Source organism: Scyliorhinus torazame, chromosome 20 (genome assembly GCF_047496885.1).
Source record: "Scyliorhinus torazame isolate Kashiwa2021f chromosome 20, sScyTor2.1, whole genome shotgun sequence".
Classification (NCBI taxonomy): domain Eukaryota; kingdom Metazoa; phylum Chordata; class Chondrichthyes; order Carcharhiniformes; family Scyliorhinidae; genus Scyliorhinus; species Scyliorhinus torazame.
The window spans coordinates 19,193,237-19,207,159 of NC_092726.1; the positions used below are offsets into that span (position 1 = coordinate 19,193,237).

General features: G+C 47.6%; 1 protein-coding gene across 5 annotated transcripts in view; it reads left to right on the top strand.

The window, feature by feature from the left end:
* The window catches only part of LOC140396933 (electrogenic sodium bicarbonate cotransporter 4-like), a 150,012-nt gene that overhangs the window by 53,955 nt on the left and 82,134 nt on the right, over nt 1–13,923 (top strand). For all 5 annotated transcript variants that reach the window (XM_072485871.1, XM_072485875.1, XM_072485874.1 and 2 more), the window contains 5 exons: nt 1,028–1,157; nt 7,749–7,909; nt 8,629–8,784; nt 11,285–11,380; nt 11,596–11,651. In XM_072485871.1, coding sequence (XP_072341972.1) covers nt 1,028–1,157; nt 7,749–7,909; nt 8,629–8,784; nt 11,285–11,380; nt 11,596–11,651 — 599 coding nt within the window. The remainder of the gene's footprint in view (nt 1–1,027; nt 1,158–7,748; nt 7,910–8,628; nt 8,785–11,284; nt 11,381–11,595; nt 11,652–13,923) is intronic.

The window sequence follows — 13,923 nt, forward strand, 5'->3', positions numbered from 1 at the left end:
ACAAAGCCAATGGGAAGTTAGCAGAGGCTAATATTCAGCTACCAGTGATAAGCAACCTTGGACCCCGTATTCAGCTGTTCTGCTATGTTGGGGACAAACACCATCAGAGACATGATGGAGTCAACACAGGATATTACCAAATTGGTTTCAGCTTCAGAAAACATAACCCGTGCAGGTTAGAACATAGAACATAGAGTGCAGAAGGAGGCCATTCGGCCCATCGAGTCTGCACCGACCCACTTAAGCCCTCACTTCAACCCTATCCCCTTAACCCACCTAACCTTTTTAGGACACCAAGGGCAATTTAGCATGTCCAATCCACCTAACCTGCACGTCTTTGGACTGTGGGAGGAAACCGGAGCACCCTGAGGAAACGTGCAGACTCCGCACAGACAGTGACAGGGACAGTGGCAGGGAATCGAACCTGGGACCCTGGTGCTGTGATACCGCAGTGCTAACCACTATGCTACCATGCTGCCCTATTGTTGTGAATCCTTAGGCTTTCTCCTTGGAGACACAGTGACCAGCGAATTGCAATTGACAGTCTCAAAAAAAACTTCAATTAATGTTCAGAGGCATAGCCGCAGCAGTGCAGGGCATTCAAAGTTTTCTGAGTACCAGGAAATGGAAAGCACTTCACATTTAACTGGGACAAAAGCTGGTCACTGTTCTGTTTGCTCATCATGCTACTGGCATTTGGCAATATCCATTTCCGACTAATGATCCCAACAGCAGTGACTCCATTCTGAACCTTGAGTGACGTACGAAGGACAATGTTGTTGAAAAGTGAATTGTCCTGTTTCTGGGGCTGGGGGTTGGGGGGGGGGGGGGGGGGGGGGGGGGCATGAATTGATCCCCAACGTGATTGAAGATAAAGGTCCAGTGTCCAGAGATTCATGGAAAGAGCCAAGCTCATGTTCAAAGATGTGTAGAGGCAATGATCGTAGTTTCACACTGGCTCCGCCCTTCCCCACTTGACAGGATATGAATCTAATGTGATGTGCTTTGATATCCCTCTGTTGCATAGTGTCCCCTGCTGCTGAGCGCCTGAGATACATTCTTGGAGAAGATTATGATGGCCCAACTCCGACACTTTTCACAGAGATGGATACCCTCCAGCATGATGGAGACGAGCTAGAATGGAAGGAATCTGCCAGGTGAGTGAGACTTACTTCCATTTAATGGACCTTTTTTCTGCCTATTGTTCGGCTTCTTTGTTTTAAGTGCCAGCCAGTATGATGGGACTGCTGTGGTGCAAACAGGCGAGCAGTGGTTTGCCGGGTCGCTGTTGCTCTGTTTGAAGCATATTGCAACCATGTGAAGGAACACACAAGTAAGTAGCAAAAGCAAGACTCAAAAGATTAATGTCACCAATACCAAGCCTCTGATCAGAACAAGTTCTAGAAATGAACCTTAAAGTAGGTTAGGCGTGTGCAGAAATGCTGAAGAAAATGTGAAACTCTTTGTTGCCTTTCTGAAACCTTGACTGTCAGAATGCCTGTAATTTATCTTAGCTGCGAATGTAACTCAGAGTGACACCACAGTTACTAAGGCTATTGTGACCACACAAATTCTAAACTTCAGCTTCCTTGTGTAAATCATTGCCATGGCAATGACGATCCCATCGATACAAAGGATGAAAGAGTACCTGATTGGTGGGGTGCAGGAGGGAGGGAGGGGTAGGGGAGGAGGAGAAAGACCGGGGACTAAACTAGATAGCCCCCTGAAAACAGGCATGGCGATTGCAATGTATGATTAGCCTGTGCCCATTCATTGGCATGCAGGCCGCATGCCAACTTCACACTGCCTGCTCATTTGAATGATTGCTGTGTGCAGCCACTGCTAACCGTGCTCTTCATTGGCTGGACACATCAGCAGGGGGCCCCAAATCGTAACTTCCTCGCACCACTTAAAGCTGGACTGCCCTGATTAAAGCTGGTCTGCACCTCTTAAAGGGGGGAGCTTCATTCTTGCTGAAGTAGCTGCTGGCAGCTGTCTCGGAAGTGAATTTAACCCAGAGAGTGATGGAAAATGGCACAACGTTGGAGACTGCAAGCTCCAAGGCTTTCAGAGCCTGCACTGGAGGCCTGAGTGAAGGAGATAGAAAGGGGGAGAGTTTTCATCTATCCTCAGGGGGCTAGGAAGCCCTCCAGATGGAGCAGATAACAGCCAGGGGTCCATAAGACCATAAGACATAGGAGCGGAATTAGGCCACTCGGCCCATCGAGTCTGCTCCGCCATTCAATCATGGCTGATATGTTTCTCATCACCATTCTCCTGCCTTCTCCCCATAACCCCTGATCCCCTTATTAATCAAGAACCTACCTATCTCTGTCTTAAAGACACTCGGCGATTTGGCCTCCACAGCCTTCTGCGGCAAAGAGTTCCACAGATTCACCACCCTCTGGCTGAAGAAAGTCCTCCTCATCTCTGTCAAGCCCTGAGGACCAGTATGCAGAGCCACAGGAAGACGGTGGTCAAGAAAAACCCACATCCCTTGAATGAATACATTTTTAAAAAACAACTGGAGCTAGCAGAAGACCAGGCATGGCTGCACGTCCTAACCCCCCATTGAGGAGACAGTGCTGGCCATTATTGGGATGGCCATTGCTGAGGTTGTGGTCAGCAGCAAGACTGAAACTGTCCTCCCAGCGAATCCTCTCACCACACAATCTCTTCTGATTTACAAACTAAAGATAATGTAAACATAAACCTCTTACTTTCCCCCTCCCATGCAGCAGTGTGCTTGTTCAGTGGGGGAACACCAAGAAGTGAATGATGAATGATGAAGAGGCAGCACCTGGGCACAAATGGAACAACCGTGGCCAGGGGCAAATATTGCGCTGGTGCCAGCTCGCCAGAGGGTGAAGTCGCACACGAGTCCCTCTGCAACGTACTTAGACAAGGACATGGGTATGAGAGTTTCCAAACAAACAATAATGAATATGGACAATATCCGTCACAGACGGTGACCCGGGTCCTCAGTGCCATAGGCAGCAGTGCTAACCACTGGGCAACTGTACTGCCCTTGTTCCCACCCTTGCAGACCCAGCCATGATGCCGCTTATGATGGCCGATATTACAACGTCCATTGCAGCATGGTTTTACAGCTCCTGCACTTTCTAACCCAGTGACTATGGCACCCCTGGGTTTCTTTCCACGCTAAACATCACAGAATGGCAATTTATTCAGTCCAACATTGTTTGTTGAAAATATATTTTCCAAACAACTCTTTGAAGCCAATAAAGAGCTGTAATCTGCAACGTGACTTAAATCATAACTTAGATTTTAGGATTAACAATTTTGCTTTTCCTAAAAGGGCCCTTTGTGCGGTTTAATTATATTTTGCTCTGATGCCCATGTACACCAATAAATCACAAGAAGTCCAGTCTGCACCAAGGAAACCAGAAATCGTGTTATAATTAAAATATGGTTTCCTTCAGCTTTTTTCTTGCAGGTTTTGCCTGGAACCTTGGCACACAATTGGTGAACTGTCCTGGGTAGACCTGGTGTACATGGCTACCGAGAGGGAGAGGGAATTAACCACACTCCATTGTTCTCAATGAATATTTAAGCATTTGTGTTAGAGTCGAATGCCCTATTGGACACATTGGTGAAATCTGCCGTAGCTTTTTAAAGGGAAGTGGCTCAATAAAGAAATAAACACTAACATTTGTATAGTGCCTTTGTCAAACTCACAATGCCCCAAAATGCCTTTGAAATCATTTGGAATTAAAATCAAATGCTTTTCTCAGGTACCGTCCATTTCGCTTTGGAAATGCAGGTCCTCAATGCTGTAATGTAGGGGTTAAATAAAGATGAACTGAAAAAGGGTAAGGGAAGGGTGAAGAGTACAGAGGCAGTGACAATACTCCAATGGTACACCCAAGTACATTCTATGTGACAACATATCTTTCATGATGTTCAGGTTGCAGAGGTCACTCATAGGCAAGGTGGCTAGCAGATAGTCTTCCTTAACCAATAGTCAGCCCTTGGTTCGGTATGTGGGCTCAAATACCAATGGCACTGCCCACTGGCAGACAAGGCATCGTAACTACTGCCAGGATACCAAGCATTCCCCGACATGATGTGCTGAGCAGAGAGCACAGCAACAGCACATTCAGGGAGCGGAAACCTTTGGTGCATTCATGGCAAAGTCATGTGCACACTCCACCTGCTTCTATCTGGTCTGAGAGAGTGTAGTGTTCTTCTTTCTGTGCTGGCTCCATTCTATGGTGGCACAGTGGTCAGCACTGCTGCCTCACAGCTCCAGGGACCTGAGTTCTATTCTGGCCTCGGGTGTGTGTCTGTGTGGGGTTTGCACATTCCTCCCGTGTCTGCGTAGATTTCCTCCGGGTGCTCCGGTTTCTTCCCACAGTCCAAAGATGTGCAGGTTAGGTGGATTGACCATGATCAATGCGTGGGGTTACGGTGATAGGGCCGGGGAGTGGGTTTAGGTAGAGTGTTTCTTTGGAGGCATGGTGCAGACTCGGTGGGTTATCTGGCCTCCTTCTGCACTGTCGGGATTCTGTGGATACAACAGATGTTTCAGACATTGCTGGTTTCAGCTTGGACAATCCCCTAACACAATGATGTTCCTGCTGGCCATTGTTATTGTCATCTTCGTAGCCACTGGCAGTACCTGCCTCGGCTTGCACTGAGGCTGTAGGTCTACCTTAAAGAGGTAGATTTCAGTGAATATCTCCATGGTAAAACTGAGACATCCCATATACTATTCATTGGTGAGGTTGCCGTGGATCAATCTCCCTGTCAATCTGTTATCAAGGAGGACTGTAACTTACAGCAAACATGACTGGCTGCAAATGGTCTGAAACCTTGAAGTCCGAAACAAAGCCTTCACCACTTGCAGTACTGTTTCCAGTCCACTTTCAGTAGCTGCATCCTCAGGCAGAGCCAATGGGGCTCAATTAGGGACTAACCTAAAAGTGGTTCATGATGCCTTTGTTATTTGCGAATGTTTGAGAGAAGATGTTTGCTGGACATTGAAAATGGCAGCCATGCTGTAAAACTAGCAGGTACAGCATTGTGCCTGCTCTGCACAGTTTAGGCAGAACACTAGGGTTAATTTCCTCGCTAAAATAGAATCCAGCACGGGCTACACCAGAAGGAGCAAAGGCATTAATGCCATTTTTTACACAAGTCAGTGCCTCCAGCTCGAGCTGAACCTTTCGGCCTGCGATTCCGCTTCTGAATAATATCAATGCGTCTGGCGAGAAGAGGAAATCACCCCTTCTGTTGCAGAAAATGCTAAATTACCCAAAGGCTCCCCTACCACTGAGTAAGTGGGACTTGATCCACTCTTCCCCAGCTCATGGCACAGCTATGAGTATGAGTGGCGCTACGTGGATGTCATAACCCCCCCATGAGGTCCATGAGGAAACCTTCATTGCTCTCCTGGTGGGACTCGTGGAGTACGAGCGCCCCAGGCAGGGGGCGGAGGGCTGCCACCTGGAGCTTGTTATGAGCAAAGGTTAAAAGCAGGCCCAGTTCAGGGCCTGGTGAGATAAGTCTTCCCAGCTAGGATTGCACTGGGACTGCAATGCCTCATTATGCAGGCCCTTGTAAATCTATATGATGGTCACAGTCAGCCTCCTCTTGGTCATTACAGTGAGGATAGAAAGAAACATCAGCTTTGACAAAGGGTCATCCAGACTCGAAACTTGAGCTCCTTTTTCTCTCCACAGATGCTGTCAGACCTGCTGAGAATGTCCAGTGTTTTCTGTTTTGGTAACGCCAATTTACGTCCTGCCTTGTGGCACTGATGACAATGTAGCAATAAGACACATTCCTTGCTCTTGATTTTGGCAGTGTTTATTAATTGTCATGGTGTCAAACTGCCGCATTAAGCGGTGTGAGAGCTTGTGATGTGAAATCTAGTTTACAAGTAGCATTTGAAGATTTTGAAGAAAACATTCTGCTAGCTGTAATTGTTCTCTGATCCTGTGTTGACTTGCTCTTCAATCGACTGGCATTCTCTGGTGTGCCTTATGGAATGTCCATCTTTATCCTTACGACAGCAGAGTCACACATGAGCCCCACGACTCTGGAACACGTCCTCCTGTCATTTTCCTGTGTTGCAATCAGAAGTTTGAATTATAACCATGATCTGAGAAAGCAATTGCTGTAAATGACTCTGCTTTAAACATTTACAGCTTCTCGTCTCGATCGACCTTTTGTTTCTTTACTTTTCCTGTCCCCACCCCCTGTCGCCATGCATATTGTCATTTAACCACTCCTCCCGATTACCCTATCACAGCCCCACCGCACACCCCCAATCAGCCCCTTCCCCATTCCCTGACCCCCTTTCCACTGGCTCCATAGTTGCTTCTAAACTGCGAAAATCTCTCATTTCACCCAGTTCTGATGGACGGTCATCTCTCTCTCCGCGGATGTTGCCTCACCCTCAGAGTCTTTCCACCTTTTTCTGTTTTAATATCGTTGATGTCATGTTATGGGGCTGGTTTAGCACACTGGCTAAGTCGCTGGCTTTTAAAGCAGACCAAGGCAGGCCAGCAGCACGGTTCAATTCCCGTACTAGCCTCCCCGAACAGGCGCCGGAATGTGGCGACTAGGGGCTTTTCACAGTAACTTCATTGAAGCCTACTTGTGACAATAAGCGATTTTCATTTTCATTTTCATTTCATTTCATTCATTTTTTCATGTAATTTGATAACTTGTGTTGTTGAAGCATTTTGCATGCTTTGTCTATCATCAGTTACATGACTTCTGTAACTGGTGAGTTGATGCAGTGAGTCGAAGGCTCGCCCTTCCGTGTTTGTGTTTGTCTAGGCCTGAGTTCTCCAGTTCTTGACTGGCGGCGGGATTCTCGGGTCTCACCAGCAGCGCAGCCCCGGCTGAGTGGGGTGGCTTCCATTGGCAGTGGTGGAAGTAGCAAATCCCATCACCAGCCACCGGTGCGCTGCCCCCTGCCGCCGGGAAACAGGTGGCTAGGAGGCTGGAGAATCCCTCTTCTTCTGGATATCTTTGCGTTCTTCTATTTACCCTCTGAGTGTGCAGCACCACTCCCCACTTCCTGTTGTCCCACCATTGGCCCCGAGCTCTGGAAATTCCTCCCTAAATCTCTCCGCCCCTCTCCCCCTCACTCCTCCATGGAGACCGGATCTCTTTGGTCCGAAGTCTCCTCCTCTAGGCAGCATGGTGGTGCAGTGGTTAGCACTGTTGTCTCACGGCGCCGAGGTCCCAGGTTCGATTCCGATCCTGTGTCACTGTCCGTGTGGAGTTTGCACATTCTCCCCGTGTCTGCGTGGGTTTCACCCCCACATCCCAAAGATGTGCAGGGTAGGTGGATTGCCACGCTAAATTGCCCCTTAATTGGAAAAAAATGAATTGGCTACTCTAAATTTATTTCTTTCAAAAAGTCTCCTCTTTTGGTGCAGGGTAATTTTTTCTCTGATGGCGTTCCGGTGAAGTGGCTTGGGATGTTTTACTATGTTAGAGGCACAATATAAATGTCGCCAACGTTGAAGGTTGATGACTTGTCATCAGGTCATTGACTCTAAACGTTTGTTTCTCTCTCCGCAGATTCTGCCTGGTCTGCTGCGTGACTCCAACATCCGCCATTCTTTGTTTTTATGTATTGTTGTTGTAATAATATCAGGGTTGTGCACGCTGGTACGGACAAGGACGTCATTCCTCTGAGTAAACAGATAGGCAAAAGGGTCTGGTTGAAATGCATGTGCTAAATCTTCCTCAATCTCTATTTCAAGATGGGTAAAATTTGAAGAGAAGGTAGAAGAAGGAGGCGAGAGATGGAGTAAGCCTCATGTGTCCACATTATCTCTACACAGCCTGTTTGAGCTGCGGACATGCCTCCAGACGGAGACAGTACTGTTAGATTTGGATGGATATTCATTGCCACAGATCATAGGTAAAACATTGTTTTTTTTTGTTTGCGATGAACTGGTTAAAAATCTTTCAAAGCAAGTAAGTCAGTACACATGACCCAGACTATAATCTGTGTGAAAATGTTTCCAACTGAATGAAAATAAAGCAGAATGCCTTCCAGCTTCTCCCACACACACCAACATACCAAAGGCAACATGACTGTTAATTGTATATTAAATATGACACTCGTCATACATTGAGGCTGCTTAACTGGCATTCTGATAAGGTTTGGGTAAGCTGGAGCCTTCTGCCTTCAGAGCAGATACTGCAGATGGATCCTTGAAAAGATGTCCAAACTATAGAGTGGGAAAAAGAAAATAAGCTCCGTATAACACTTTTAGATACAGCAGGATAAGAAGTGGGACGCTCTGAAGGGCAAAATTTGGACAGGTGCCAGGAACATATTAATAGTTGGAGGCAAGTTGCCTGGAAGGCTTGTTGGAGCTGGTACACGGTTATAATGGTAGATTTAGCATTGTGATACAAGAACATTAAATATTTTCATCTAAGTCTTCTTCTAATCTTGTAGGAAAGTGGCAGAGTTACAGCTGAGTGGAAGGACGGAGGTTTGCAACTTGGTTTCCTACCTGTTAATTAAGGGGTCACATTTAAGTTCAAAAGCAAATGTTTCCTTATTAAATGAAGGGTAAGAAAAAAGAATGAGTCAGTGTGACAGAATGACTAATGGGTGTATAATTACAGATGACATAATTGACAAGCAGATTGAAGATGGACTTATTAAAGCAGAGGCTCGGGAACAGATATCATATATCCTCCTGAGAAAACATCGTCACCAAACCAAGAAACCCATCCACCGGTCCCTCGTTGACATTGGGAAATCATCGACAACATCATCAGGTAAGGAGAACTGCCCAGCCCCATCCACGATGTGTCACTGAGATCCTCATGGCAAACATTAGTGACAGTTCTTCAATCAGAGGGATGGGCTTTATCTCTCTTTTCATTTCTCCATGTTGAACAATGATCACATTTGGGGCTGTGCCCTCATTGGCAGCAATGTCTCGGTTATGAACAACGTTCTGACTTTTGCAATGGATTTCCTATCAACTGACTTCCCTGAAACTTGTTACTGCCCTGTTATACTGAAAACCTGAATTTCAGCAATTAAAAATGCCAGATCGTGTATTTTATAAATTATTTTAAAAGGCAGAGGTCCCCAAAATTCTCCTAGTGTGTAGTTTTATGTTGGTCAGTTTCTGGATATTCAGTGTCTTTTGTGAAGAATTTGCACTTTCTGTAACTTAAGAGATTATTTCTGAGTATACCAGATTGGAAGTCCTTCTCATTGCCAGTTCAATGCCTGACGAAAATATAGTCAACTTAAGAGAAGGGGGCTGCATTTATAGGAACATGAGTAGGCCATTCTGCCCCACAATCCTGTTGACCATTGAATTAGATCATGAATGACCTTTGCCACAACTCCATTTACCCACTTTTACTCCTGATACTCTCACCTGAGAAAAATACATCTGTCTCAGTCTGCAACATTTCAATAAACAGAGTACCCACAGTGAGAGAGCTTCCAAATTCCAGCTGTAGTGATATCACTAGGTTTCCTCCAAACTGCCAGTGTACAGAAGGAAAATGCGTTTGCCTCTGCTACTTCCGTACATGTTGACGCCCTGATATTTGTTGGAGCAATCATAAGCTGTGTCAAGCAGAAAGCAAGGCCCCATTTAGAGGTACTGCTGAGAAAGTAAACTGGAGGGGCAATGATCTTCTGTACTTGATAGCAGCCTGCTTCAAAACAGTAATGATGCCAAAGCTTGTTGCTTGCTAATTTTCCCTCCGTTTGGTACAGGGTGTGAGGTTATAAAGGACGTACCTTAAACACACACTGTCACCTTTAAGTATGTGATTGGACATCCTGTGCAGATGGTGTTTTGTGTGTTGGATAATCTCGTTCTCACCTTGTTTTACATTCTGTACAACTCTGTACTTCTCTGGGGCGGAATTCTTCGCAATCGGCGCGATGTCCGCCGACCGGCGCCAAAAACGGCATTGCGCCGCCCCAAAGGTGCGGAATTCTCCGCATCTTGAGCGGCCGAGCCCTAACCTTGAGGGGCTAGGCCCGCGCCGGACTGATTTCCGCCCGCCAGCTGGCGGGAAAGGCCTTTGGTGCCCCGCCAGCTGGCGCGAAACTGACTTTGCCGGGCAGCGCATGCGCAGGAGCGTCAGCGGCCGCTCACGGCATCCCCGCGCATGCGCAGTGGAGGGGGTCTCTTCCGCCTCCGCCATGTTGGAGACCGTGGCGAAGGCGGAAGGAAAAGAGTGCCCCCACGGCACAGGCCCGCCCGCGGATCGGTGGGCCCCGATCACGGGCCAGGCCACCGTGGGGGCACCCTCCGGGGCCAGATCGCCCCGCGCCCCCTCCAGGATCCCGGAGCCTGCCCGCGCCGCCTCGTCCCGCCGGTAAGAGAGGTGGTTTAATCCACGCCGGCGGGACAGGCATTCCAGCAGCGGGACTTCGGCCCATCCGGGCCGGAGAATCACCAGGGGGGGGCCCACCAACCGGCGCGGCGCGATTACCGCCCCCGCTGAATATCCGGTGCCGGAGAATTCGGCAACCGGCGGGGGCAGGATTCACGCCAGCCCCCGGCGATTCTCCGACCCGGCGGGGGGTCGGAGAATCTCGCCCCTGATTCTGGCTTCTTGGACATCCTTAAAAATCTTTGCATCACCATTGGTGGGGGTGTCTTCATCCTGTCAAGTCCTTAAGTTCTGGAATTCCCTCCCTGAATCCCCCTACCCCTACCCCACCACCACCACTTCTCTCGTCTCCCTTCAGACGCTCCATAAAAACAATCTCTCTGACCAAACTTTTGGTCACTTGCCTTTTATCTCCTGACTTGGTGTGATGTCAAAGTTTGTTGTGTGAAGCAGCTTGCAACATTTCATTATGTCCATTATTGCAAGTGGTTGTTGTTGTATTGCTCTGGGGCTGCAGATAATGCAGCGACACACGTGGAGGGAGAGGACAGCTGGGAGTGTCTTTCCTCTGAACACTATTAGCCAATCGGAAGCAAACATGGCTTGAAATGGGCTCCATTCCACTCTCAGATATTGTGGTTTGTAAGCACTGAGGCTGGTGTACAGAATGGAGATTGTCCCACAGAGGGCCACGGGTGAAGACAGCAGAGAGAGAGCAGTATGTTTGTGTCTGCTTTATAATGCCGACACTGGCAGCCAAAGTGGGAAAGACATTCCAGTGTCCGGTGAGAAGAGATAGGGGAGAAAATTCTTGCCATGATTATTTTGTGCACAGAAGCTCCCTTCACTAACTATATATCTTTGTTTCTTTCCTGACTAACCATTTGATTGACCACGTTGTTTGCAGCTCGCAGTCCCAACAGAATGCCTGGCACTGGGATAAATTTTTACCGCTCCACTGAAGACTTGGGAATGAGGCAAGCTCCCAGTTATGGACGGCTACGTAAGTCACCAGTGACCGGCTAACTAAGATGAAGGCACCGCATGTAGCCTCCATGCATGCAATCTTCCCTTGGTCAATGTCCAAACAAACTACTTGCCAAAAAATTGAAGGATTTATTCCCTCCACGGTCTCCTCAATCCTTTCTTTTTCTTTTCGAGAGGATCCTGTGCATTCCAATTTAAGTGAGGTGATGACCTTTTTTTTCTACAATGCAGGTCGAGCACAAAGCAGAAGCATGAACGACATTGCAGACACTCCCAGCACAGATCAGGTAAGTTTCAATCATGGCCTGTGGATGTGAACCATTATCACGCACTGTCTGCCGGAACTGCTGGATGATTTCTGATTGAAAGTTAAATCAGCGCCGCTTTCGTGCTCCTGTTAGCTGAGTTTTTTCCTGGCAGGAGGCACAGCGTGGCTCTCCGCGCTCTGCCTGGGGTGAAGTTTTCCACGGTGCTATATTTGCCAGGACACAGCAAGGGCAAGCAGAACTGGCCACAGTTCTCGGCTGGCTGTGAGGAGGAGTGCAGAAAAATTAACCTGAGTTGCCTTTCCTGAGAGGTAACCATGTTAATCCTGTGACAAAGGAGGTGCGTGTGGACTTCAGTTACTGACAGCATTGACAGGGAGCATGGTGGCGCAGTGGTTAGCATTGCTGCCTCACGGCGCCGAGGTCCCAGGTTCGATCTCGGCTCTGGGTCACTGTCCGTGTGGAGTTTGCACATGCTCCCCGTGTTTGTGTGGGTTTCGCCCCCACAACCCAAAAGATGTGCAGGTTAGATGGATTGGCCACGCTAAATTGCCCCTTAATTGGAAAAAATGAATTGGGTACTCTAAATTAATGGGGGGAAAAAGGCAGCATTGACTTCTGGTGCAATGCTCTTCCTGTCCAGCAACTGAAAAAACACACCACTTGGTGCATTTACAATGTTGAAGTGGAGGTGTATTTGTTAAATGACCAACAAATGGTACCATTGATGAATGTCACACATCCACTGGGAATCTCATCCACTGGGAATCTCAGCAATTCATGTGCAGTGCATTTTCCAGACTGAGCCCACAACATTTGCAAGTACCCCAACAATGGACATAAAGTAGCAGAAGTCTCAGAAAATCTTCATGGGAAGATTTGTTCATCGACCAGGATAGTAACTTGCATCCTTTCGTTCGAGCATGGTAATCACCGCCAGTTATTCACCTTTTCAAAAGAATGTAAAACATTTCAGTCATTAAAGTATTATAACCAAATCCTATGGGTTAATAGGCGGCACGGGTAACACCTTGGTTAGCACAGTTGCTTCACAGCTCCAGGGTCCCAGGTTCGATTCCCGGCTTGGGTCACTGTCTGTGTGGAACTGCACGTTCTCCCCGTGTGTGCGTGGGTTTCTTCCAGGTGCTCCGGTTTCCTCCCACAGTCCAAAGATGTGCAGGTTAGGTGGATTGGCCATGATAAATGGCCCTTAGTGTCCAAAATTGCCCTTGGTGTTGGGTGGAGGTGTTGAGTTTGGGTAGGGTGCTCTTTCCAAGAGCCGGTGCAGACTCAAAGGGCCGAATGGCCTCCTTCTGCACTGTAAATTCAATAATAATCTATGATTAATCTAGGACAAAGGTTCGGCACAACATCGTGGGCCGAAGGGCCTGTTCTGTGCTGTATTTTAATTTAAATACAGCACCCAATTTAAAGTACCCAATTATTTTTTTTCCAATCCACCTACCTGCATATCTTTGGATTGTGTGGGTGTAACCCACGTCGACATGGGGAGAATGTGCAAACTCCACACGGACAGTGATCCAGGGCCAGGATTCGTACCTGGGTCCTCAGCACCGCAGTCCAAGTGCTAACCACTGTGCCATATGCTGCCCTCATGGATTGGCTATGCTAAATTGCCCTTAGTCTCCAAAAAGGTTAGGTGGGGTTATTGGGTTATGGGGATAGGGCGGAGGTGTGGGCTTCGGCAGGGTGCTTTTTCCAAGGGCCGGTGCAGACTCAATGGGCCGAATCGCCTCCTTCTGCACTGTAAATTCTATGATTCTATGATTTTATTTTAAGAGGAAAAAGATCCCATGGCACCATTCAAAGGAGCAAGCAGTTGTCCAAGAATTTTCATCAATGTTCTTTCCTCTTCCAACGCTCGGAACCAAAGATAAATTGCTTATTCACCTCAATTGTTCGTGGGATCTTGGGAAAATTGTCAGCCACGTGTGTCCCATGCAACAGTATGACCGAAACCTCAGGGGGAATTTATGGGTCACAAAGATCTGGCGATGTCTTTTTTACTTTGAAAAAGGAACCCATCAGTGATTGGCTGAGGAAGTAGGAGATGCAGCAGTGTTTTGTGCCTTCAGGATTGATGGGCTGAATAAATGGGAGTGATTTCTGCATTGGGAGACATGTCATGAGATGTGATGACGCAGACAGTGTTTCACCACACTGGTTTCAAATAATACGGTCTGTGTGTGTGTGCTTACAAGTCATAACCCCATCCAAGCTATCATAATATCTGTAACTAAAGTCATTACCGACCCAATTGACCACCATAATT